Source organism: Lacerta agilis, chromosome 9, assembly GCF_009819535.1.
Source record: "Lacerta agilis isolate rLacAgi1 chromosome 9, rLacAgi1.pri, whole genome shotgun sequence".
Taxonomy (NCBI): Eukaryota; Metazoa; Chordata; class Lepidosauria; order Squamata; family Lacertidae; genus Lacerta; species Lacerta agilis.
Window position 1 is genome coordinate 68,282,031 of NC_046320.1, and position 23,551 is coordinate 68,305,581.

Consider the following 23,551-nt stretch of genomic DNA (forward strand, 5'->3'; position numbering starts at 1 on the left):
CAAAACAAAATAAAAAATAAAAAAATTCTTTCCAGTAGCACTTTAGAGACCAACTGAGTTTGTTCTTCATATGAGCTTTCGTGTGCATGCACACTTCTTCAGATACCTTTATTTTATTTTATTATTTTTATTTATTTTTTGTTCAGGTCAGGAGAGTCAGCTTCTTTTTACCCTCTGTCCCCCACTACAATTTAAAACCACTGCTTCAATGTTTTATCCTGTGTTGACAATAAACTTGGGCCGGAGTTTGTAGTGAGTTGCCATTTCTCCAGCTTTCCTGTTTACTGGGGGGAGGCCCGAATGCCCTCCTCTTGAAGGTTTCACTTCCTTCTGGCCGTATAGAACTTTACTGAAGCCCCTGCATTTTAAATGTCGCCCTGACACTTGTTTCTTTTAATGGGCCACTTCTTACCTTCATTCCTAGATGATCATTCCAGGGTTCATCTGACGCCTCTTGAAGGGGTTCCAGACTCTGATTACATCAATGCCTCATTTATTAATGTAAGTATTTGCAAGAGAAATGAAGCAGAATGAGACTTCGTTATTTCAACGAGAATGCTAACCAGCTCCCATGCTTGCCTTAATAGCAGTGTTGCGGGTGATCTACAGACATGTGCAGCTGCAATCGTGTAGGCAAAATTGCTGCTACAGACACCCAAGTTTCTAGTTCTCCGTAGCTTGAAAAGTGCACAGACAGTAAGTCAGATTCACCTAGCATTGCTGTCACACAACTTCCATTAATTTTCCCTGACCTTGCACAGGTTTCCTTGTCGAAAGGGCAATTGTGCAGCAGTTATGATTTGTTGTGGATCCTGCCCACTGCCAGCTGAAAGTCTCCAAAGCAAGGAGCCTTCAAGTGCTGTGAACAGGGGTGGAGGACTGGATCCAGCCAGCTGGCTAGATTCTTACCTGCGCACCCTCCCTGCAAGCCAACTTTGGCAGATGGGTGCAGCTGCCCACCTGTCAATTATGTGACATTACAAATGACGTCGGGAGACCCGTTTTCCCTTAGCCCATATGGTTTGAAAATCAAACGCTGAAGGCAAAGGCATAGCTCTTTGCAAGCCCCACTAATCAGCTGAATGGAGATTCCTGCGAGCCCCACTTTTGGCAGAGAGCCACATCTTTACCATGCCTGGTGACGTTGGGTACAGGGTGGATGTGGCTTGGCTGAAGCAGGAAGGAGCATCGGTGGGCTACAAACTTCATTGTAGTGCGTATGTTTTGTTTTCCTGCCCAAGCTCTGCCCTTCTGTTTTCTTTTCCACCTCCCTCAAACCACTTTGTGAAAAACCTTAATTATTTTAAATGAGTGCTACTGAAGATGCATTCTAATATGGGGGTGTGCAGTTCATCCCTGGAGGGGTGACTACCGGTATTTTCTTGGTGCAGAATGTGGATTTTTGGAGGCTGTGGTGTCATCGCCGTCCTGGCTGTATCCCCACATCAGATGCTTTCTTTGCTTTCTGTTATAGCTTAGTGGGAGAGCACATGGTTTGCTTGAAGAAGGAGCCATGCTGTTTGATCCCTGGTATCTAGTTAAAGATTAGAGATAAGGAGGCTGGGAATCTTGGAGAACTGTTATATACCAATCAGAGGAGGCAGTGTGTAGCTAGATGTGCTAGTGGTTTCTGCATACAGCAGCTCCTTAAAGAGGTGCAATGTTTTGTTTTTGCAGTGTTGGTAGATGCATAATCTCCACTTCACTTCCTTGCTTTTCTGTCTCTTTCTCATCTCCTGCCTCTACTTTTGTTATGCCCAAAGCACCCTTAACCTGTGCAGTCTCAACTGCACTTGTCAAGAAGACGGAAAGTCAGGAGCAGAATCATTGCCTGGCATTTCTTGTTGGACCATCCTTCTTGCATTAGCCAGAGCAGTAGCACACACAAATTAGCACAGGTTGGCACTGTGGTCTAAACCACTGAGCCTCTTGGGCTTGCTGATCAGTAGGTTGTCGGTTCGAATCCCATCGCTCTGTCCCAACTCCTGCCAACATTGCAGTTTGAAAGCACCCAAGTGCAAGTAAATAAATAGGCACCGCTGCGGCAGGAAGGTAAACGTCGTTTCTGTGTGCTCTGGTTTCCGTCATGGTGCTCCATTGCGCCAGAAGCGGTTTTGTCATGCCAGCCACATGACGTGGAAAGCTGTCTGCAGGCAAACGCCAGCTCCCTTGGCCTGAAAGTGAGATGAGCACCGCAATCCCATAGTCGCCTTTGACTGGACTTAACCGTCCAGGGGTCCTTTACCTTTACCTTTGCTTTGCATTAACCAGAGCAGTAGCACACACAAATTGTGGGGTGCTGGCACACTACTGTGTTCAAGAGGTTTTTTTTGTGAGGGGTGGGGTGAGAATCAGGTGCAGTGTGTTTAGATACCCAGCATGCTTCTGTCTGCCACTGGGATTAAGTCACACATCCACTTGTTTGTGTTTCCAGTAAAATGTTCCAAGGGAGAGTGTAAGGTCCTCGGTTAGTTGCTCATGAGCGACCAGGCAAAACTCTGACCTTTCCTTTAGTAGTTTTATTGTGCATACTATGTACAGTGCAGAGCTAACAAGTTCATGTCTGTATCAAACGTCGGCAGAATCCGGGAATGGCCCCTTCCGGTTCTGACCCCAACAAAAGAGTTTTGGTATACGAAAACCCCGCCTCCCATCCTTTCGTTTCACCCCTCGACGTCTTTGGGGCAACGGAAATTGCATGCCTCCTTCCTCGCCCCTTGGGCTATGGGAGTGCAGGGTCTCTCCAGCATCCTCAGAGCCTCGACCCTCCGTCCCCTGAGTCCCATGCCCCTCCCCACTGGAAGCCTCGCTCCTTCCTCCGCTGCTAGAGGAGGTGCTGCTGTTCAGGTGGGGCTGGGGCTCTCTGTAGCATCCCAAGAGCCCTTCCACCACCTTGCGCTGCGCCGGGGACCGTTCCCTGACAGAGAGAGACCTCTGTCTGTGTGACTGTGCTACATACATATTTTTCCCTGGTAGTGATGAGTATTCTTCCCCTTCAGGCATCACACCAAAAACATGAAAAACAGGTGCTTTTGTTGTTGATGTAACACCCCCAACTGCTTTGTATTTAAGTACAATAAAAAATTGGCAAGGTAAAAAGCTCACTCTGTGTGGTGCCTGAGAAGTTGCCAGTGTTTCGGAAGACTTTGAAGTTGACTCGCATGCCAGAGGCACAAATGAGCAACCTCTTTCTCTTGTTTTCTTTTCTTTTGGCAGGGGTACCAAGAGAAGAACAAGTTCATTGCAGCCCAAGGTAAGTCATTTGGATTTCTGTCCCGAGGTGACAAATGGCTGGGAGGCTTTATGCTGAGCAAAATATATTTGCAGTGCGTTAACGTTCCTCTGAGTTTCCAAGTTGGTTCCCGTGCTACTCTGGCAGCCAGCCATGGGGAATATTGCCCTCATCAAATCAATCATGGGCACATTGGGAAACTGCAATGATTAAATCATGTAAACATCAAGGCATCTCTTCTGGTGTCTGGAAAGCTACAACATAATCTACAGCTCATGTGGGTCAAACACTAGGGTTTCGCCCGTGAAGATTTGGCACCCAGCATATTGTCAAAATATGGTCTGAAGCGCAACATCAAAAAAACTAAGATCATGACCACTGGTCCCATCACCTCCTGGCAAATAGAAGGGGAAGAAATGGAGGCAGTGAGAGATTTCACTTTCTTGAGTTCCATGATCACTTCAGATGGTGACAGCAGTCATGGAATTAAAAGATGCCTGCTTCTTGGGAGGAAAGCAATGACAAACCTAGATAGCATCTTAAAAAGCAGAGATATCACCTTGCCGGCAAAGGTCCGTATAGTTAAAGCTATGGTTTTCCCAGTAGTGATGTATGGAAGTGAGAGCTGGACCATAATTGATGCTTTTGAATTCTGGTGCTGGAGGAGACCCTTGAGAGTCCCATGGACTGCAAGAAGATCAAACCTATCCATTCTTAAGGAAATCAGCCCTGAGTGCTCACTGGAAGGGCAGATCCTGAAGCTGAGGCTCTAATACTTTGGCCACCTCATGAGGAGAGAAGACTCCCTGGAAAAGACCCTGATGTTGGGAAAGATTGAGGGCACAAGGAGAAGGAGATGACAGAGGACAAGATGGTTGGGCAGTGTTCTCGAAGCTACCAACATGAGTCTGACCAAACTGCGGGAGGCAGTGGAAGACAGGAGTGCCTGGCGTGCTCTGGTCCATGGGGTCATGAAGAGTTGGACAACAACAACATATTGTCAAAATGAACTCCTGTTTTCCAGAAGTCAGGTGTATTCTGAAATTTGAAAGATGGAAGGAGTCAGGTGCTGGGAAGGCTGTGCTGTTTGAAAGGGTAGCTAGTGGATTCTTAGTTGGACAGGTGAGTGCCTCTTTGCTGCCACCCCATGGCAAAAGGCAGGAATTCGGTTGCATAACTGCAGATAGAAATATGAAAAATGCCCACAGGTTATCTGCCTTTTGATTGCCACCGAGGGAGGGATTGTAATTCCCTGAAGCCTTGACAGAGCCCTGACAATATGGAATAATTATTATACCACTTAAAGGTCTTGTTAAACAAACAAACAAACAAACCTGCTCCCACCCACCTGCAAGTACCTTCCTGTACCACCTCTTCTTTTCCCTTCTGTCTGTTTAGGACCAAAAGAGGAAACTGTGAACGACTTCTGGAGGATGATTTGGGAGCAAAACACAGCAACAATTGTCATGGTGACCAACCTGAAAGAGAGGAAAGAGGTAAGTGGCTGCCGGAGGCTCTGTGAAACGAGAGCCGCGTAAAAGCAAAATGTTTATGTGAAGGGCAGTGTAAGGTCCTCGGTTAGTTGCTCATGAGTAAGTAGGCAAAACTCTGAGTTTTCCTTTAATAGTTTTATTGTGCAAACTATGTACAGTGCAGAGCTAATAAGTTCATGTCTGTATCAAGCATCGGCAGAATCCGGGAATGGCCCCTTCCGGTTCTCACCCCAACAAAAGAGCTTCGGTATACGAAAACCCTGCCTCCCATCCTTTCGTTTCACCCTAAAACGCCTTAGGGGCGATGGAAGCTGCGTGTCTCTTTCATCGCCCCTTGGACTAGGGGAGTGCAGAGTCTTTCCAGCATCCTCAGAGCCGCTACCCTCCATTCCCTGAAACGCATGCCCCTCCCCGCTGGAAGCCTCACTGCTCCCTCCGCTGCAAGAAGAGGTGCTGCTGGTCAGGTGGGACCGGGGCTCTCTGTAGCATCCTGAGAGCCCTTCCACCACCTTGCGCTGCACCGGGGACAGTTCCCTGACAGGCAGGTAATTACCGTATTTTTTGCTCCATAACACGCACTTTTTTCCTCCTAAAAAGTAAGGGAAAATACCTGTGCGTCTTATGGAGCGAATGGTGGTCCCTGGAGCTGAATTGCCCAGGGGCCAAAAGCAGATTGTGCTTTTTATTTTACAAAGAGAAAAGGGAGTGTTGAAATGACCCCGCTCAGCAGCTGATCAGCAGGAGATCGGGAGAGAGATAAGAGTCCCCAGCTCCCTTTCAGCCCCGCCCTCCTTTGTTGAATGTGCTGCAGAGGGAGGTTGTTTGTTTCCCCAGGAAATGTGACTGGCTGATTAGATTATCTGTCTGAAAACAGTAGAAATGGCTCCCTTTCCTTAAGATTTTTCAGAAATGTGAGTTAAACCCCATAAAATGGGGCTTTTCCTCTTTGCTTTTCCCCCTTTGCAAAAGGAGCTTTGCTTTTCCCCCTTTGCAAAAAAAGCTGCAAAACCTTTAGCTGATCCTCAAAACAAAAACAAAAACAAAAACAAAACCCCTAGGGCTGCAAAACTTTTAGCTGATTCTCAAAAAAGGCCTTTTGCCTTTGCAAAAACAGCAGCAAAACCTTTAGCTGATCCTCCCAAAAAAACCCCAAAACTCCAGGGCTTTTCCCTTTGCAAAAAAAGCTGCAAAACTTTTAGCTGATCCTCAAAAACAAAACAAAAAACAAAACAAAACAGGGCTTTTAGAGGAGGAAAACCAGAAAAATATTTTTTTTTTCTTGTTTCCTCCTCTAAAAATGAGGTGCGCCCTATGGTCCGGAGCGTCCTATGGAGCGAAAAATACGGTAATAATTTCAAAATGTTGGTCTATGTTTTCTTTAAAAAAATGTGTATTTCTCTCCAGTGCAAATGTGCTCAGTACTGGCCAGATCAGGGCTGCTGGACGTATGGAAATATCCGAGTGTCCGTGGAAGATGTGACTGTCTTAGTTGACTACACGGTGCGGAAATTCTGCATTCAGCAGGTATCTCATTTTGATCCCCTCTCCTCTCCCTTTTTATGTAAGTCTGTTGATTCCAGAATGCTGCAGCTGCAGATCAGTAGGGTTGGTGGGACCAGGTGAGAAACCAGCATCTAAGGTTTGTTCTGTACGGATGTTACTGTTCTTTTGGAATGACTGGGTTTGGTTTTTTGTACACCTCTTCTCCCCTGCCCCAAATACTGAAGTGGCATCATAGCCCAAGCAAAAGTGGACCAACCTTGGAGAGATGTAGGCATAGGCATAGCTGGTGTGCCTGGTGCCAGATTATGATGGAGAATTTGCTTGCTCAGCAGACAGGAGGCATGGAAGAGCCACACTCCTCTCTCCCTTAGTCTAACCTGTCATTCCTGATCTCCACAATAGGCTTTTACAGGTGATGAAAGGAAGGGATTCAGGGAGCTTGGCATGACTCTAGATGCCTGATAATTAACCAATATGTCCAATCTGTTTTCCCACCCTTCCACCCAGGTAGGCGATGTCACCAATAAGAAGCCTCAGCGCCTGGTGACGCAATTCCACTTCACCAGCTGGCCTGACTTTGGGGTCCCTTTCACTCCCATTGGGATGCTGAAGTTCCTGAAGAAGGTGAAGACATGTAACCCCCAGTATGCAGGGGCCATTGTTGTACACTGCAGGTTAGTCTGGAGCTCATCAGTCCCTTCCTTCCTTCCTTCCTTCCTTCCTTCCTTCCTTCCTCCCTCCCTCCCTCCCTTCCTCCCTTCCTCCCTCCCTCCCTCCCTCCCTTCCTTCCGTCTAAACCAGTGTTTAAATAGAGCACTGGTCCTGCTAGCTAGGGATGATGGGAGTTGTAGTCCAAAAACAGCTGGATGGGTCACCTGCGCCTCCATGCGAGGATATTAAATTAAATCGGTTACATTAAAATCATAGAGTTGGAAGGGACCCCGAGGATCATCTAGTCCAGTCCCCTGCAATGCAGGAATCGTTTGCCCAATGTGCGGTTTGGACCAATAACCCTGAGATTAAGAGTCTCAAGCTCTAGTGACGGAGCAAAAACTGGAATAAAGATTCCCACTTAAAATCTGCACAGAAAGGGGAGGATCTGCAATAGGCACCAAAAAAATCAATGGAGACAAAGCCTGTCCGATATGTAATGGAAAAGAGTTAATCATATGAAGGTGGACAAACTATCCCAGAAGGTGCATGAAGTATCCCCCACCAGAGGTATACTACCCTTCCTCTAACACTAGCATTAAGAAATGCACTTTCTCAGTCCACCATTACCCCCACGAAATTCTGATAGTTTTGAAGCCTTTTGACTTGTGGTTTTCGATCAGGCTTCCTCAACCTCGGCCCTCCAGATGTTTTGAGACTACAATTCCCATCATCCCTGACCACTGGTCCTGCTAGCTAGGGATCATGGGAGCTGTAGGTCAAAAACATCTGGAGGGCCGAGGTTAAAGAAGCCTGTTTTAGATGGTAGGATCAGAGAACTGCCCTTTTTGTTTATCATAGAATTGCGGAGTTGGAAGGGGCCCTGAGGATCATCTAGGAATGATTTGGGAATCATGCAGGAATATGCAGCTGTCCCTTACGGGGATTGAACCTTCAACCTTGGCATTATCCGCGCCACACTCTAACCAACCAAGCTATCCAACGGTGGATGACAACCAAGCTGTCAGAAGGCACAGCTACCATTTCCGAGCCTCCTCCCACAGGGAATCCCCTGCATGTACTGCTCATCAAGGGTGGCCAAGCAGACAGATGTTAGGCCCCTGAGCTTCTTTGTTCTTTAATGAATCATCTTCTCTGCCTGTCACTTGCATGCTGTGATTTGGCTTGTGTGGGTTGCTTGGCTGACACGGCCTGCCGGGGCCGAATTCTCAAAAGAGACTTTGTTCTTCTTCTTTTCTCCTTGCACCCTCTTCCCCCCAGCGCTGGTGTGGGACGAACGGGAACTTTCATTGTCATTGATGCCATGCTGGACATGATGCTCACTGAGAGAAAGGTGGACGTTTACGGGTTCGTCAGCCGCATCCGGGCGCAGCGCTGCCAGATGGTACAGACTGATGTAAGTCTCTTCTCCTGCAGGACAAGCTTCCTGCTGTGTGGGCCAGATACTCTCCTTTGCATTTATTGTTTGTAAAAGAACCCAAAATATAATCGGCTACTGTGTGTAAATGAGCAGGTAAGCAGACTTAATCATGTGACCCTGAGGTTTTCCTCAAACGTTTCAGCAGAATTCAGGCAGGACAAATCCCTAAGAATTATTTCCTTCCTTCTCCCTGCAAAGAATAATGAAGCCTCTCTTTCCAAGCACTATCTGAGCCTGTCTCTCTGATCCTACCCCCCACCCCTTTTTCCTGCTTAACAGGCAGGTCAGTCAGCTTTGCCAGGGCTCCAAGATCATGACTGCATTGAAAGGGGGAGTCTTCAGACACTCAAATTCACACTTTCACAGTCTGCCCCTGAGAAGGAACTTGGTTTGTGCCTCCCCGGGCCATAGTATGCCTCTCCCTGCTATGCAATGCAGGATTGCACCTTCATTCCATCTGCCACCTGCTGCCTCCTCTTCATAACTAGGAATGTAAGAAGGCATTGACTTCCGTTACAACTGCTATTTATTACAACCAGTGCTGCTTCCGCTCCGCTGCAGTTCTGTTTCAACCAAACAACAACAACGATGCCACTCTGGGCAGCTTCCAACACATATAAAAACTTACTATGCTACTTGCCTTTCTGTCTGCTGTTTAGCATAAGCTACAAAGCTATTTACATAACTAACATTCGCTTCAATTTAAAGGAAGCATCAAAACAAAGTTTTAAAAAGTCATCAATTGCATATCATTTGTGGACTTAAGATAGCCAACCATAGCATTGTGAAGGAATAGTGACCATAACTTCTTGGCTGATTTTCGTTGCTGACCACAGACACACACACAAACAAACTGCAACAGTTTCTTCTTCTTTTCCCATTTTTGTTGGACTTCTAACAATCCTATTCCAAACTTAGCAGGGGGAAAGCAGAGTGGCTGATCAGCAGAGCTTCCATTCTCAGCAAGGAGAGCTCTGGAACCACATGCCCAGCATACCTGGCGGGACAACGTCACCATTCGCCTCACATTTTCCTGTTGGAAACACTGGGGCATAATGTCCTGATGGTGCTCTTTGGCAGGGAAGGGAAAGCGCACCAAGGAACTGGAGTCGCTGCCCTTGAATCTTCCTTCTGCTGCTCTGGGTTAAGTTGGCAGGGGACGTGGGAGGTGGTAGCCACAAGGGAGACAGAGAAGCTTGAGATAATGTTTTGCACATGCTTTCTTGGAGCGTGCACCATCCTGACTCCATGCAAAGCATCAAGACCCTCTCGGGGCAAATGCTGGGATAGTCACGCATTCCTAGCTCGTGTTCATACTCTGAGCCCATTGAACCTGTTCAGAGAATGGCCTTGTTTGAATGTGGAGCGTGATGGCCTCACAGTAGCTTTCTCTCTCCTTCAGATGCAGTATGTGTTCATCTACCAAGCTCTTCTGGAGCATTACCTATATGGGGATACAGAACTGGAGGTGACCTCGCTGGAGATCCACCTCCAGAAGATCTACAACAAGATCCCAGGGACCAGCAGCAACGGATTGGAGGAAGAGTTTAAGGTGAGTGGCAGCAGCTATAGTAGCTTGGTACTTCCATTACCAGGGACAACTGTAGCTAGAGACAACCAGACTTAAGAACATAAGAACAGCCTGTTGGATCTGGTCAGTGTCCTACCTAGTCTAGCATCCTTTTCACAGTGGCCAACCAGATGACTGTGGCGAGCCAGAAAGCAAGGCTTAACCAATCAGGCGCATGTGAACCAAGTTGCTTTTCTTTAGCCATGGTGTCATGGCATTATTTACAGCAGGGAGAAGGAACCTGTGCCCTCCAAGTAATGATGGGACTCCCATCAGCCTGGCACAGTGATGGCCCAACAATTTCTGGAGGGTCACAGATTCCCCGTCCCTGATTGGCAGCACAGATTTTAAATCTGGCTTCCCATTAACAGTGAAGACAGAGCCGTGGAGTAGTGGTTAAGAGCGGTAGACTCGTTATCTGGGGAACCGGGTTCGTGTCTCCACTCCTCCACGTGCAGCTGCTGGGTGACCTTGGGCTAGTCACACTTCTCTGAAGTCTCTCAGCCCCACTCATCTCACAGAGTGTTTGTTGTGGGGGAGGAAGGGAAAGGAGAATGTTAGCCGCTTTGAGACTCCTTCGGGTAGTGAAAAGCGGGATATCAAATCCAAACTCTTCTTCTTCTTCTTCATGGCTAATATTGCATGCATATCGCTCAAGGCAATCATGGTTTGGAATTCCTTGGGGGAATATCTTTGGAGAACTAGCACAAAGGGGATCAGGAGACCACAAGGCTTGAGGGTTTCCTATCCTATCCTTAGAGGTACAAGGTGGTTATAATGAATCTGATCCCGCTGTTTGTAGTAGAACAGACAAAGTCATGGGTCTTTCTATCCAACCTTACAGTAATCAGATCTCTTCCCCCCGCCCCCCAGTCAGCTACCCAGAGCTACTTATTTTGTGTTTTTAAAATAATTTTTATTAAATTTTCTGTTTTACAATTTCAAATACTCATTTTATATCCTTAAGATGTCAATGACTTCCCTTCTTCTCTTTCCATGGTTCATTTTACATATCTTAAATCCCTGCATATTTTGTAGGCCCATTTCTGTATGTGGCAAACTGTTACATAGTTTGTTCAGGGTTTGTTTGTTTTGGTTTGGTTTGGTTTTTTTGCTGGAGGGAAGAATGTCCTGTTTTGTGGCAGGTGGTTGAACTAGATTGCTTTTGGTCTTCCCAATTCTGTGATCCCAGAAAGGCAGGCAGGCTGCAGAGCAGGGGTCACCAACCCTTCCAGAATTGTGAACACACCTGGAATTTTGAGAAAGTGCCTTGGGCGCCAGTCGCAAAATGGCTGCTATGGGGCTACGGCTTCCACATCTAAAAGAGCACAAAAGGAGGGAAAGCCACAAAATAGTATGATACACGCCCCTGTGAATGGGGGAGAGGTACCTATACCAGTCACCGCCGCACTTGCTCACAGGTTGAAGCACTCTGCACCTCTTCTATGTTGAGCAAGGAAAGGAGGGTGAGGATCCAGTCGTGGCAGCCAGTGAACTGTGGGCATGTTCAAGGGGGCGTATTCAGTGTGGGAGAGACCAAACCAGTTCAAACAGTAACTGAGCCGCAAGAGCACACAGTCTCTCGCACATTATGGGTTTTTAAGAGGAGCATTTGGGCCATTCCATGAAAAATGAGCCTGATAAGAATGCTAGATGAGCGCTGGACTTTGGTGAGGAAGATTCCAAACGTGCAGTCTAACCATTTTTTTTAAAGCTAAAGACAAAAGAAGTTTATTTTATGGGCTTCCGGCGGCTGACGCCATTGCGGGTGGTCGTGGGTTGCTTCGGCTGCGAAGCACCCAGTCCATCCCGGGGGTTAGGAGCCCCGCTACCGCAAAGCGGGGCTCCGGTTGGGGTGCGGGAAGAGCGTCCCGCTCCCTGGGCTCCCCGGCTGTGCCCGTTGTGGCTCCGAACCCTTCCCCCGCTCCCCCTGTAAAGGGGGAGTGGGGGTGAAGGGGCGACGGAGCCGGGCTATAGGGGACATGCCCCAACCGGGATGTAAATGCGGCGACAAAGCCTGTGATGAGCGTCTAAGTTCTACCTGTCTTTAGTGAGTGAAAAGAACCCAGAGGCGGTGAGTAATTGATTGACTCTTTGTATCTTTGGAACGATCTGGGGGAAAGAAGAAAGGCAGCCCGCCTCCCTCCCTTCGGCAGATGAAAGGAATTAACTCTTTAAGTGACTGCTGCTACACTAATTGACAGAAAGTATCTGGAAATTGAAAACTGAGACTGTTGAGATTTCCCTCCGGGGGTTAACGGGGGAAAAAATATCTCCATTTGAAGTTTTGGTCTTTATACTCCGGCATCGGAGAAATGGCGGCAACTTGGACTTTCGTGGGAAAAAACTGAAACAAAGGAAGGAAGAGACAGGAACTGAAACTTGATACCCACCCTTCCCCCCAAGATGCTGGACTTTGCGCTTGCGCTGATACTGAACTTTGATATGGAGGATGAGGAAATGCTCACTGTCTTTCAACTGGAACTGCTTAATCGAAAACTACAAGTCTTGAGTGGAATTGTAAATCGAAAGAACTTATTTTCCACAGAAGAGGCTTTTCAAAAGTTCTACACAATGGAAACAAACTTTTGCAAAGAGCTGGGAGAGGTGTTTGAAGGATGGTCTGAGATGGCTGGGCAACTCCGAATGGAAGGGGGGCCGGTTTCTGGGGGTGGCAGCCCTGGAACGGGAAAATTTACAATATCCAGACTCCGAGGTGGCAGCTCGGAGGCAAGGGACATAGAATTAAGATTTCTACAAGAAGAAGAAGTATGGCACAAAGAAACGGAGAAACCCAGAATGGAGGGGATGAATATCCTGAAGCTCGATGCAAGGTTTGTTGTGAATGCAGCCTGGATCTGTGGACATCCAGAAGAAGATAATTGGAGATCCGGTTCTGGTGAAAGACAGAAAAAGACAATGGACAGAAGGGGAGTGGGTTGAAGTAATAAATGTATAATCTGAATGGTCTGCCATGGTATCCGAAATCGGAGTGTGAAGTCTGTTAATTACAAGTTTATTTTAAATAAGTAAGGAGATATTGAATTTTAAGTTAAAAGCAGCATGATAAAGGATAGAAGAAATAAGTTTAGCTATAAGAATACTTGGTTAAGATTTAGGTTATAATGCAAAGATTAAGACAATTGTGTTTTTTCTTTTTAAGTAAAGTTAAATTTTTTATAGAGAAAAGTTGTTAAGGAAATAGTACATTGATTTAAAACCGAAGGTGTATAGGCGGGGGAAGTCAAGCGTCAAGATTCAGAACTAGGAATTTTTTTTTTGTAAGGTATATAAATAAGAAGAAGAATCCTGACATTATGTGTATTTGTATTTGTTTTGGTATTTGTAGGTGTGGGGTTGGGTTTGTGTTATATTATGAAAATGTCAATAAATTCTGTTAAAAAAAAAAAAAGAAGTTTATTTTATGGACCTTCTTTTCAAAAGTTCACCCACGTAGTCTTCACATAAGTGTTCAAGTTAAAAGTTTTCTGATGATTGTCCCACCTGTGACAGCATTTTTTCCTTAATTTTGTATCGTTAAATTCCTTAAACTTAATTTCTGGTGCATAGTTGTAACCAATAAACATTGATTTAAACAGATATGCTGAGTTTATCATTGATTCACCTCCCAATTCACAGAGTTTTTCCATAAATCAAACTTATCTCAAGCTCCATGTCCTTTTTTTGTCCCACCCGTGACAATACTTTAACATTTAATAAAATTGTCAAAAATAATAATAAAAATAGTAAAATGTTCAGTATCTTATTAAGAACATAGTTTAAATTTTGGTTGTTAATTTTTATGTACCGGTATATTTACATTGTTACACATGTGTGAATACCAAAAAACATGGTCCAAGTGTCCCACCCGTGACAATGGAATGGCCCATTTGTGGATGCCATGGGATATACTGGCGGGCACACGGGTGCCACGTTGGTGACCTCTGGTGTAGAGAGTAGAAAAGAGGGAGGAAGTGCATGTTGTGAGAGTGCACGTCTGATGCCCTTGCATTGCCTTTTTGAGTGTAATGCAATGGACACATCTAACATACATGCCAGTAATGGGCAAGTATGTGCCCTTGTTGGCTGCCCCACTGCGAAGCTCTGCACGTGCATGTCCATGCTTTGAACCGTAGGGTATGTGCCCTCGGTGCTTTTGGTGCGGCTCACGTTCCACCAACCTCTCTCTGCAGAAACTAACCTCGATCAAAATTCAGAACGACAAGATGAGAACGGGCAATTTGCCGGCCAACATGAAGAAGAACCGGGTGCTGCAGATAATTCCATGTGAGTGTCCTGCCCTGCAGGGAGGGAAGCCCAGCTGAGGAACAGCTGCTGCTGCTGCTGCTGCTGTTTGTGGGGCAGCGGCAGCAGGAGGAACCTTGAGAGGAAGTGGCTTTTGTGTCGGCAGTAACAAGATGAGGTGGAGAGAGCTGGGGGAAAGATAGAGCCATTGTGATCAATGATTCAGTAGCGGCAGTTGCTGGAAGAGGGAGTGAATGTCATATAAATGTATCATGACTTGCAACTACAGAGAAGAAAATTGATTTAGTTAAATCCAATCAGCATTTGCTTACAAAATATTTAAGCAGTTCAGCACAGGAATGCGAGGGGCCATTTTTGCTATTCTGTATGCCTTCCCTGCATGACTGTTGTGTAGCCGTACAGCTCCACTTTTGTACGTTGCTGTGGAAACCCATCTCTTCTGAGCTCCAGTATTTCAGACCCAATATCTTCATCTAAACACATGCTGCCAAATATTTCTAAAACCGTTGCCTTGTTTGCCCGGTCTTTCCTGTAGACGAGTTCAACCGGGTGATCATTCCAGTGAAGAGGGGCGAAGAGAACACGGATTACGTGAATGCCTCCTTCATTGACGTGAGTGGACTTCCCCTGTTGTGATCTTCCTTCCTTCTCCCACTTTGCCTTGAGTATTGCCCTTGCTTCCACTTTAGCCCTAGAATGAAAAGTTTGGGTTCTTTGGTCAAGTTCTCCTGTCTCATGTTGGAGAACAGAAACTGCACTTCATGCATAAAACTGTTAGCACCCAGAGCTCCTTATCTCATTGCTTTTCCTCGAGGCATGTGGTTTCCTCGAGAAATGTGTAGGGGAAGTGGAAGAAAATGGCCACGAACAAAGAACTGTCTAACATTGTATTGGTCTGACCCATGTATCCGGCTACAGCCCTCACATCTAACAATGACTTCTGTGTGTGCCAGAGTTAGTTTGCTCTTTCATTAGAATTAAGAAGCAAAGCTGTTCCTGACTTGATCCCTACTGGTTATAGGTGAGGACTGCAGGTTTGAAGGTTTCCCCATGGATTGGGAGCCTCCCTGCATGTTAAAAACGAATCGAACGGAAGGGTTCCACATAACCTTTTGCCCGGCATGCTATCTTATTAGCGAGGAGGACATTTTTGTGTGACAGCAATCCACTTTACAGTCCTCTTAACCTGCTGCATGAAGAAGTCTGGAGACCCAGCTTTGCAACTTGATTCTGATGAATGCATAAAATGGCCCTCCGATTATATGACTGCTCCCCGTACTGCAAAGACGCTCCTTTTGAATACCTCCTGGCTGGAGGAACAGCTGAGAACCAGGCGCTCTGACAGCAGCTACTAGGCAACTTTAGAAACTATCCTACTCCCAGGTCATTCTTTCCTAATTGTTTCCTGCCCTGCTTAGTTTCAGTCCATCCAACCTAGATGCAGAATTCTTTCTCTCCGGTCAGTGGGAGATTTTATTCTCTAAGACTCCTCTCACTGAGCCTCTCCAGCACTCAAGATCACTTGATTCTCCCTGCAACCAGGGTGGCTTTCAAAGAGCAGCAAAGGCGTAGGAGGAACGGAGAGTCTGATCCATGGATAGGCAAACTAAGGCCCGGGGCCCGGATCCGACCCATTCACCTTCTCAATCCGGCCCGCGGACGGTCCAGGAATCGGCGTGTTTCTACATGAGTAGAATGTGTCCTTTTATTTAAAATGCATCTCCGGGTTATTTGTGGGGCATAGGAATTTGTTCCCCCCCCAAAAAAATATATAGTCTGGCCCCCCACAAGGTCTGAGGAACAGTGGACTGGCCCCCTGCTGAAAAAGTTTGCTGACCCCTGGTCTAATCAATGGGTAGGCAAACTAAAGCCCGGGGCCTGGATCCAGCCCAATCGCCTTCTAAATCCAGCCTGAGGACGGTCTGGGAATAAGCGTGTTTTTACATGAGTAGAATGTGTGCTTTTATTTAAAATGCATCTCTGGGTTATTTGTGGGGCATAGGAATTCGTTCATTCCCCCCCCCCAAAAAAAATATAGTCCGGTCCCCCACAAGGTCTGAGGGACAATGGACTGGCCCCCTGCTGAAAAAGTTTGCTGACCCCTGGTCTAATCCATGATTGTTGTAGGAAAACAGAGCGATGGTCATTCTAGATTGACTAAGCTTGCGTTAATTACCGTAGTGTGGTCTTCTGTATTGTGGTGTCAGTCTGTGTCATTGTTAAGCAGAGAACTGCATCAGAGCTCGCCTCGTTTAACCTCCTTCCTCTCATTACTTGTCAAGTATCTGGGTCATAAAGGCCTTTCATGACTGGTAGACCCTTTACCTGGGAATTCAATTTCCTGCCTCTGCTGGGCACATTCCAGTGACTAAGCTTCTTTCTCTCTGTATCCTCTTCTTGAATGGAAGGAGGAAGAAAGAGAGAGAGAGAGAGAGAGAGAGAGAGAGAGAGAGAGAGTAGATGTTACTGGAGCCAAGTACCTGTCCCTCTGGCCTTTGGGTATGCCCAGTCTCGCTGCTGCGTCCCTTCCTAGTAACCATGTCTTTAAATTCCAGGGCTATCGCCAAAAGGATTCCTACATAGCCAGCCAAGGCCCTCTCCAGCACACGACAGAGGACTTCTGGAGGATGATCTGGGAGTGGAAGTCCTGCTCCATTGTTATGTTGACTGAGCTGGAAGAAAGGGGTCAGGTGAGCAAATGGGAAGTGGGCAAGAATTGTCTCCAGGGAGCTTGAAGGCACGTGGTGCAGTTCTGATGCAGAAGCTTCAGTGTGCCTGGTCCTCTAAGCCTGCCTTTGGCCAGCCACATACAAACCACTTTGAGCTGCTTAGTGCACTCTCTCTGGATAAATTGCATTACAAAGTGGGGCACACTCAAGTCTGAGCATAGCTCCCATTGGTTTTAAAAAAAAAAAAACCAAAAAAGCCTTTAACTCCGATAATTTTATTTGTTTGTTTATTTTTATTTATTCAATTTATATACCGCCTTTCATCATAAGATCTCAGGGTGGTTCTCAGAATAAAATTCAGGATAAAAACAAGTAAATAGGTATAACCAAGCAGCAAAACAATAATTCCCCCCTTCCCACAGACACATTTAAAAGGCTGTAGAATATTAATCAGCCCAAGGCCTGGTTGAAGAGGAACATTTTCGCCTGGCACATAAAAATATATAATGACTTTGGCAGCCGAACCTCCCTGGGGAGAGTATTCCACAAATGGGGAGCCACTGCAGAAAAGGCCCTGTTCTTGTGTTGCCACCCTCCGGATTTCACGAGGAGGAGGCACACGAAGAAGGGCCTCAGGTGATGAACACAGAGTCTGAGTCAGTTGCTATGGAGAGAGGAGGTCCTTGAGATATTGCGGTCCTGAGCCATTTAAGGCTTTATGGTTTAAAACCAGCACTTCGAATTGGGCCCGGAAACTAATTGGCAGTCAGTGCAGTCGGGCTAGGATCGGTGTAAGATGCTCAAACCGCCTTCTCCCGGTGAGCAACCTGGCCACCGAATTCTGCACCAGCTAAAGCTTCCTAACTGTCTTAACGCGTTGCAGTAATAATTGCATTATTGCTCGGCGTCGAAGACACTGAATCCTTTAATGGGCCTGAGTCTCTCCCGGTACGCAGCCACTGGGAGAAACTGTAGAGCCCTGTACCATTCTTGGAGTGTGACGGAGCACACGCTGCGGGTGCAAAAGGCCTCGTGTTTGGTCCCCGTCACCTGTACCAGGCACCAGGTCTAAGGCAGACCTCTGCCTGAGACCTTAAGAGAGCCGCTTCTCGGGTAGGCAGGGCAGTAGTCCGGCAGGGCATAAGGCAGATTCATCAGTTCGTCGTGTCTTTTCAGCCAGCAAGAGGATAAATGAGGTAAGCACTGCATCTAGCAAGAAGATCTATGCAGGCTTGGTCCCTGTCCCCATACCTTTGTGTTCAGAATTCTCAGCACTGCGATATATGACCCAGGCTCTCCTTTTTTTATATAAAGGACCATTGCCTTCCTCAGAGCTGTCACGTGTTCCCCCTCCTGAAAAGAACTGCGGGGGGGGGGGAGGCAGAAAGTAGGCTAGGGTGGAACCCATGTTTAGTCTTCTAGAGCAGGCATGTCCAACAGGTTAAGGAGTGTGGTGGAGTCTCCTTCTTTGGAGGTCTTTAAGCGGAGGCTTGACAGCCATCTGTCAGGAATGCTTTGATGGTGTTTCCTGCTTGGCAGGGGGTTGGACTGGATGGCCCTTGTGGTCTCTTCCAACTCTATGATTCTATGATTCTAGGTAGATCATGATATACCAGTTGATCGCTGGACGTCTGCGGTAGATCACAGGTACATCACTGGCTCCCCCCAAAGAAGCTCAACAAGTTTGGCTCCCCTAAAAAGACCTGAACCCCTAAAAATGGGCTTTCCGCCTCCCTCCAAAAAAGCTCACCAACTTCGACCTGAACCGCAAGAAAACGGGGCTTTCCTCCTCCCCTAAAAAATGCTGAACACTGCCAGTTATTAACTCTTTTGAGTAGATCGCACTCTCTTGGGAGTTGGCCACCTCTGTTCTAGAGGATCTTTATGTTGTCTGTCTAACTGCCTTCCCCTTTGTTGTCTTGCCTGCTTTCCGACTGCTCAGGAGAAATGCGCCCAGTATTGGCCTTCTGACGGCTCTGTGTCCTATGGGGATATAACCGTGGAGCTGAAGAAAGAGGAGGAGTGCGAGAGTTACACGGTCCGGGACCTGCTAGTGTCAAATACCAGGGTAGGTGCTGGGGCAACTTGTGCATGCTGGGAGAAGTGATGGTGGCTCTTGACTTCCCACTTCCTGCACTCCTCCTTCTACCAGTGTTATTGGGAAACGGTGACTGTTTATCGCCCACTCCAGAGATGCAAAATAGCCACGGGGAAGCCTTCGTATCTCTCCATCTCCGCTTATTGCAGAATGATGGGTTGTCTTCTGGGAGCCAAGGTTTCCCTCCCAGTCCTTTGCTATCAACAATCCCTTTTGCTCAGCGGCAAGGATGTTTACTTGCCCAAAAATGGAAAGAAGCAGGAGTCCCAGCAAAGGAAGAATGGATTCAAAAACTTACGGAATCTGCAGAAATGGTGAAACTTACCGGAAGAATAAGAAATCAAGATAACAAACTTTTTACAAAAGAATGGAAATGGTTTATGGAATACTTACAGATAAATTGTAAACCGATAAGAACATTGGCAGGGTTATTGTGATAACCTGCAGTTTCATAAGAGTATATATTTAAAGAAGACGAATAAATGAGCAAATTAAGTGAATTTGGATCTGCAGAAGATATTAAAAATAAATTTTAAGGAACCGCAGAAAGAGGGGGAAGGAAGTCAAGTTTTGAAATGTCAAAATGATTGTCAAATTAGTGAAATGTATAAACTTGAAAAGTATAATTAAAAAAAAAACACCCATCCCTTTTGCTAGCTCCTAGGACGGAGTTTTTCTAACTCTGTGTCATGACACGTTAGTGTGTTGGCACATCGCACAAACGCTTCCTATGCTGGAAAGGGGTTAGCTTATCCTCCGGTTTGCTAGTAAGACTGAATTACTGTGTCGTGAAATGATGAACGTCCAAAAAGTGTGTCACCAACATGAAAAGTTTGGAAAGCTCTGTCCTAGGAGTTTGTAGCCTGGTTAAGGGCATGAGCTTTCCTTGCTGTATTCCCAATTTTTATACTTGGAGAGATAACTTTTAATTCCTCCTGCAAATGCATCTCAGTATGCTAGCAGTCCTCCGAAAATATTCTTCACCAGGCAACAACTCTGTGAAGAATGTGGTTAGCAAAGCGAGTGGAGGAAGCTCGCTATTGCTTGCCTGCTTGACCATTTCCAGAGGTTCCAGAGGAAGTGTGTCGTCGTTGTGTCATGCCCCCGTCCCCCAGTCTCCCTGGATTCAGATTCAGGCTTTTCTGAGATTTTCTCTCTTCTTTTTTTCCTGACCAGGAAAACAAAACCCGGCAGATCAGACAGTTCCACTTCCACGGCTGGCCGGAGGTGGGCATCCCCACTGATGGAAAAGGAATGATCAACATCATTGCAGCTGTGCAAAAGCAGCAGCAACAGTCCGGAAACCACCCCATTACTGTGCACTGCAGGTAATCAAACGGGCTGCAAGATTTCCGGGCAGCAAGAATTGGCAAAACACGCTACCCAAGAGGCACTTTATTGGCAAGGAGTATGTTGCATGAAGTTGCTGGCATTGCCACAAAGCCTCCTAAGGGATTGGGTTCAGGTCCTGGTTAGACAGTAATCGCTGCCAGTATTTCCTTTGCACCACAGATCAGGAGATGGGGTTGGAATTTGAACCCAGGGAAGAGATAGGGAGCATGCATTTCTGCAGTGGGCAACTGACCTCTTAATGGGTGACAAGGGATTTCATCTGCATCTAAACAACCCCAGTTATCAGTGCACATACATCCCTCTCTCTCTTTTTTGGTGAGTTGGTGACTTCAGTAACTGGTTTGACCTAACTTTCATCCTTAAATAGAGTGACATTCCTACTGGTCTTTCCTCTAGCCCAGGGGTCAGCAAACTTTTTCAGCAGGGGGCCGGTCCACTGTCCCTCTAGCCTTTCTCCACAAAAGAGCTTTAAATACCTACAGGAGGTGCCCTATGGGATTCCACATCTCTTCCATCATATAATTGTAGAGTTGGAGGGTACCCTGAGGGTCATCTAGCCCAACCCCACTTCAATGCAGGAATCTCAACTTGAAGCACCCCTGACAGATGGCCATCCAACCTCTGCTTAAAAACCTCCAAGGAAGGAGAGTCCACCATATTCTAAGGGGGTCTATTCTCCCGTCAACAGCTCTTACCGTCAGAAAGAGCTGCTTGACAGCGGAACAACTCAGGCAACAGGAAGGCCTGTGTTTGTCACTCACAGGTGTGTTGTTTTTGTTTTGTCTTTTGTTTCCCCCCCCCAGTGCTGGAGCCGGCCGAACAGGGACCTTCTGTGCGCTGGGTACTGTTTTGGAAAGAGTCAAGGCTGAAGGAATTCTAGATGTCTTTCAGACAGTGAAGAGTTTGAGGTTACAGAGGCCGCACATGGTCCAAACACTGGTATGCATGGGCTGCTGTTTGTGGAGTGGGTGGGTGGGTGAGGCCAGGTGGCTGAGTGGGTTGAGCAGCCAGAAGTTCCCTCCTGCAAATGTGAGCTGTTCCTCCCATTCCCTCCCGCCCATCAGAGCCCCATCTCTTTCCTCTCTCTCTCTTGTACCTGCGTAAGGAAATGGGATACGAGGAAAGAGAGAGAAGCCCACAGGTGGGACCATAGCCGACAGGGGCACCCATAAGCAGGGTCTGAATGCAACAAGCCCTCTTACACACACCCCAGTCTCTGCCACTGAACTAGGGTGCCTCTTGCTATGGCCAACGTTAGTTTCTGGTTGTGGGAATGGCCGTTTCTGCTCAAAGCCAAAAATTTAGAGTTGGAGGAACCAAAACACCATCCAGGTCAAATCCTCCAACCGCCAGCCATCCACTGATCGATCCATGCCAGCGGACATCAAATTGTGATGGTGATGTGCAACTGTGTAGAAGGTCCCAGGTCCAACCCATGGTGTTTCTGTCGGGTCGGCCGGGGGCAAGCACGATCCCCCAGGCATACAACAGGAACGTTTCCAGCCTGTCTCCCCCATCAGCGATGAGTGTGCAGCTCCAGGGAGTTCCGACAGCCTTTCCCGATGATTTATTATGACCCGTGCCTTAGAGACACCGGGCACATATTTAGAGTCCCGCGGAGATAAAACGCAGATGGAGCTAGGCAGAGATTGTGTGCTACAAACTACTTTATTAAGCATAAGGCAGAAAAAAAGAAAACATGTCTGAGAGCCAGTGTGGTGTAGTGGTTAAGAGCGGTAGATTCGTAATCTGGTGAACCGGGTTCGTGTCTCCGCTCCTCCACATGCAGCTGCTGGGTGACCTTGGGCTAGTCACACTTCTCTGAAGTCTCTCAGCCCCACTCACCTCACAGAGTGTTTGTTGTGGGGGAGGAAGGGAAAGGAGAATGTGAGCCGCTTTGAGACTCCTTCGGGTAGTGATAAAGCGGGATATCAAATCCAAACTCTTCTTCTTCTTCTTCTTCCTCTCGCTGAGAGAAGTCTGAAGAAGAAGCGAAACAACAAGAAATGGAAACAGAGTACAGTAAACATCCGCTCCCGTGATTCCAAGAATCAGTACTTGGAATGCATAACACAGACATGTGATCTGCACAGTGAGAGGAATAGAAAACCCAACAGTTTCCAGGTAGGGCTGGATATGACACCTGTTGAAAACCCCGCAGAGCTGCTGCCAGTCAGTGCAGAGTGAGCATCCCTCAAGCTTGGGCCACCAGGTGATGTTAGACTACAGCCTCTGTCTCCCCAGCTAGCTTAGCCAGTGTTCAGGGATGATGCAATATTCAGTCCAACAATATCTGTCGAATCAGGGTTGAAGAACACCGGTCTAGACAGGGCTGAGCTAGATGGTCTGTTGAAGGTAGCGTTTGACATTGGGCTACCTGGTTTTGCTCATCCTGTAATTAATAGGCAGGTTCCCTTTTGACCTCAGCATCTCCGAAGAGTGACGATTCATTCCGTGACCAACTCCGCATTTTCTTTTCTGCCTCATCTCCAGGAACAGTACGAATTCTGCTACAAGGTGGTTCAGGAATATATTGACGCCTTTTCAGACTATGCCAACTTCAAGTGAAGATGAAAACCACCCAACAGAAGAGTTGCCTTCTTTAATACTTTGTAATATTCTGTTTGTTAATATCCCCTGCCCCCCCAAAAAATGTGTATATATCTTAACTGTTTTAGAGGGTTGGTACCATAAGATTCCTATTAGCTGGAGATTTTATATGTAGCAAAAGTGTTAGAAAGAGATTGTAGGCACTTTTTTTCCAATGTTTTATTGGGGAATTAAATAGCGTGATATTTGGATTAATATTGTCAAATCTCTCTCCTGGAGAGTCGATGCAGGCTGTTTTTGTTTTGTAAATCTTTTTTTTTTTTCCTTGAGGGAGTAAAGCCTTTTGAAAAACCAAAAGAGATTCTGCATATCGGCCTTTTATTTTAAAAGGAAAAAAACAAACAAACCAGTGGCTTATAAATACAGTGTTCAAGATCAGGGTTTTTTCTCTCCCAAACTTAGAAGACTGGGCCGCCCTGCAGGGTTCTGGGTTTGAGGGCTGCTGTTGAAGCAACAAACCCCTATAGCTGGAGTATCCTGGTGTTTGGAATAGCCGTTGGGAAGGGAAAGTTGCTTTTCCGTTAATCCAACGCCGTTAAAAAGCACTATTAAGCTGTGGAACATCATTTCGGTGGGGTCTGCACAGCAGAGGGTCCTGTTGGGTTGGGCCCAGGTTTCTTTAGCTTTGGAGAAATGGGGGGTGGGGGGTGGGATATAGAGGAGCC

General features: G+C 46.7%; 1 protein-coding gene across 2 annotated transcripts in view; it reads left to right on the plus strand.

Moving 5' to 3' along the window:
• Positions 1-23,187, plus strand: part of PTPRA (protein tyrosine phosphatase receptor type A) — a 78,743-nt gene extending 55,556 nt beyond the window's left edge. For both annotated transcript variants that reach the window (XM_033160995.1, XM_033160996.1), the window contains 14 exons: positions 425-501; positions 3,217-3,253; positions 4,631-4,728; positions 6,130-6,249; positions 6,736-6,902; positions 8,161-8,296; positions 9,723-9,872; positions 14,084-14,177; positions 14,692-14,768; positions 16,712-16,846; positions 18,768-18,893; positions 20,100-20,251; positions 21,080-21,215; positions 22,770-23,187. In XM_033160995.1, coding sequence (XP_033016886.1) covers positions 425-501; positions 3,217-3,253; positions 4,631-4,728; positions 6,130-6,249; positions 6,736-6,902; positions 8,161-8,296; positions 9,723-9,872; positions 14,084-14,177; positions 14,692-14,768; positions 16,712-16,846; positions 18,768-18,893; positions 20,100-20,251; positions 21,080-21,215; positions 22,770-22,844 — 1,580 coding nt within the window. In that variant the 3' untranslated portion in view covers positions 22,845-23,187. The remainder of the gene's footprint in view (positions 1-424; positions 502-3,216; positions 3,254-4,630; positions 4,729-6,129; positions 6,250-6,735; positions 6,903-8,160; positions 8,297-9,722; positions 9,873-14,083; positions 14,178-14,691; positions 14,769-16,711; positions 16,847-18,767; positions 18,894-20,099; positions 20,252-21,079; positions 21,216-22,769) is intronic.
• The last annotated feature ends 364 nt before the right edge of the window (positions 23,188-23,551 follow it).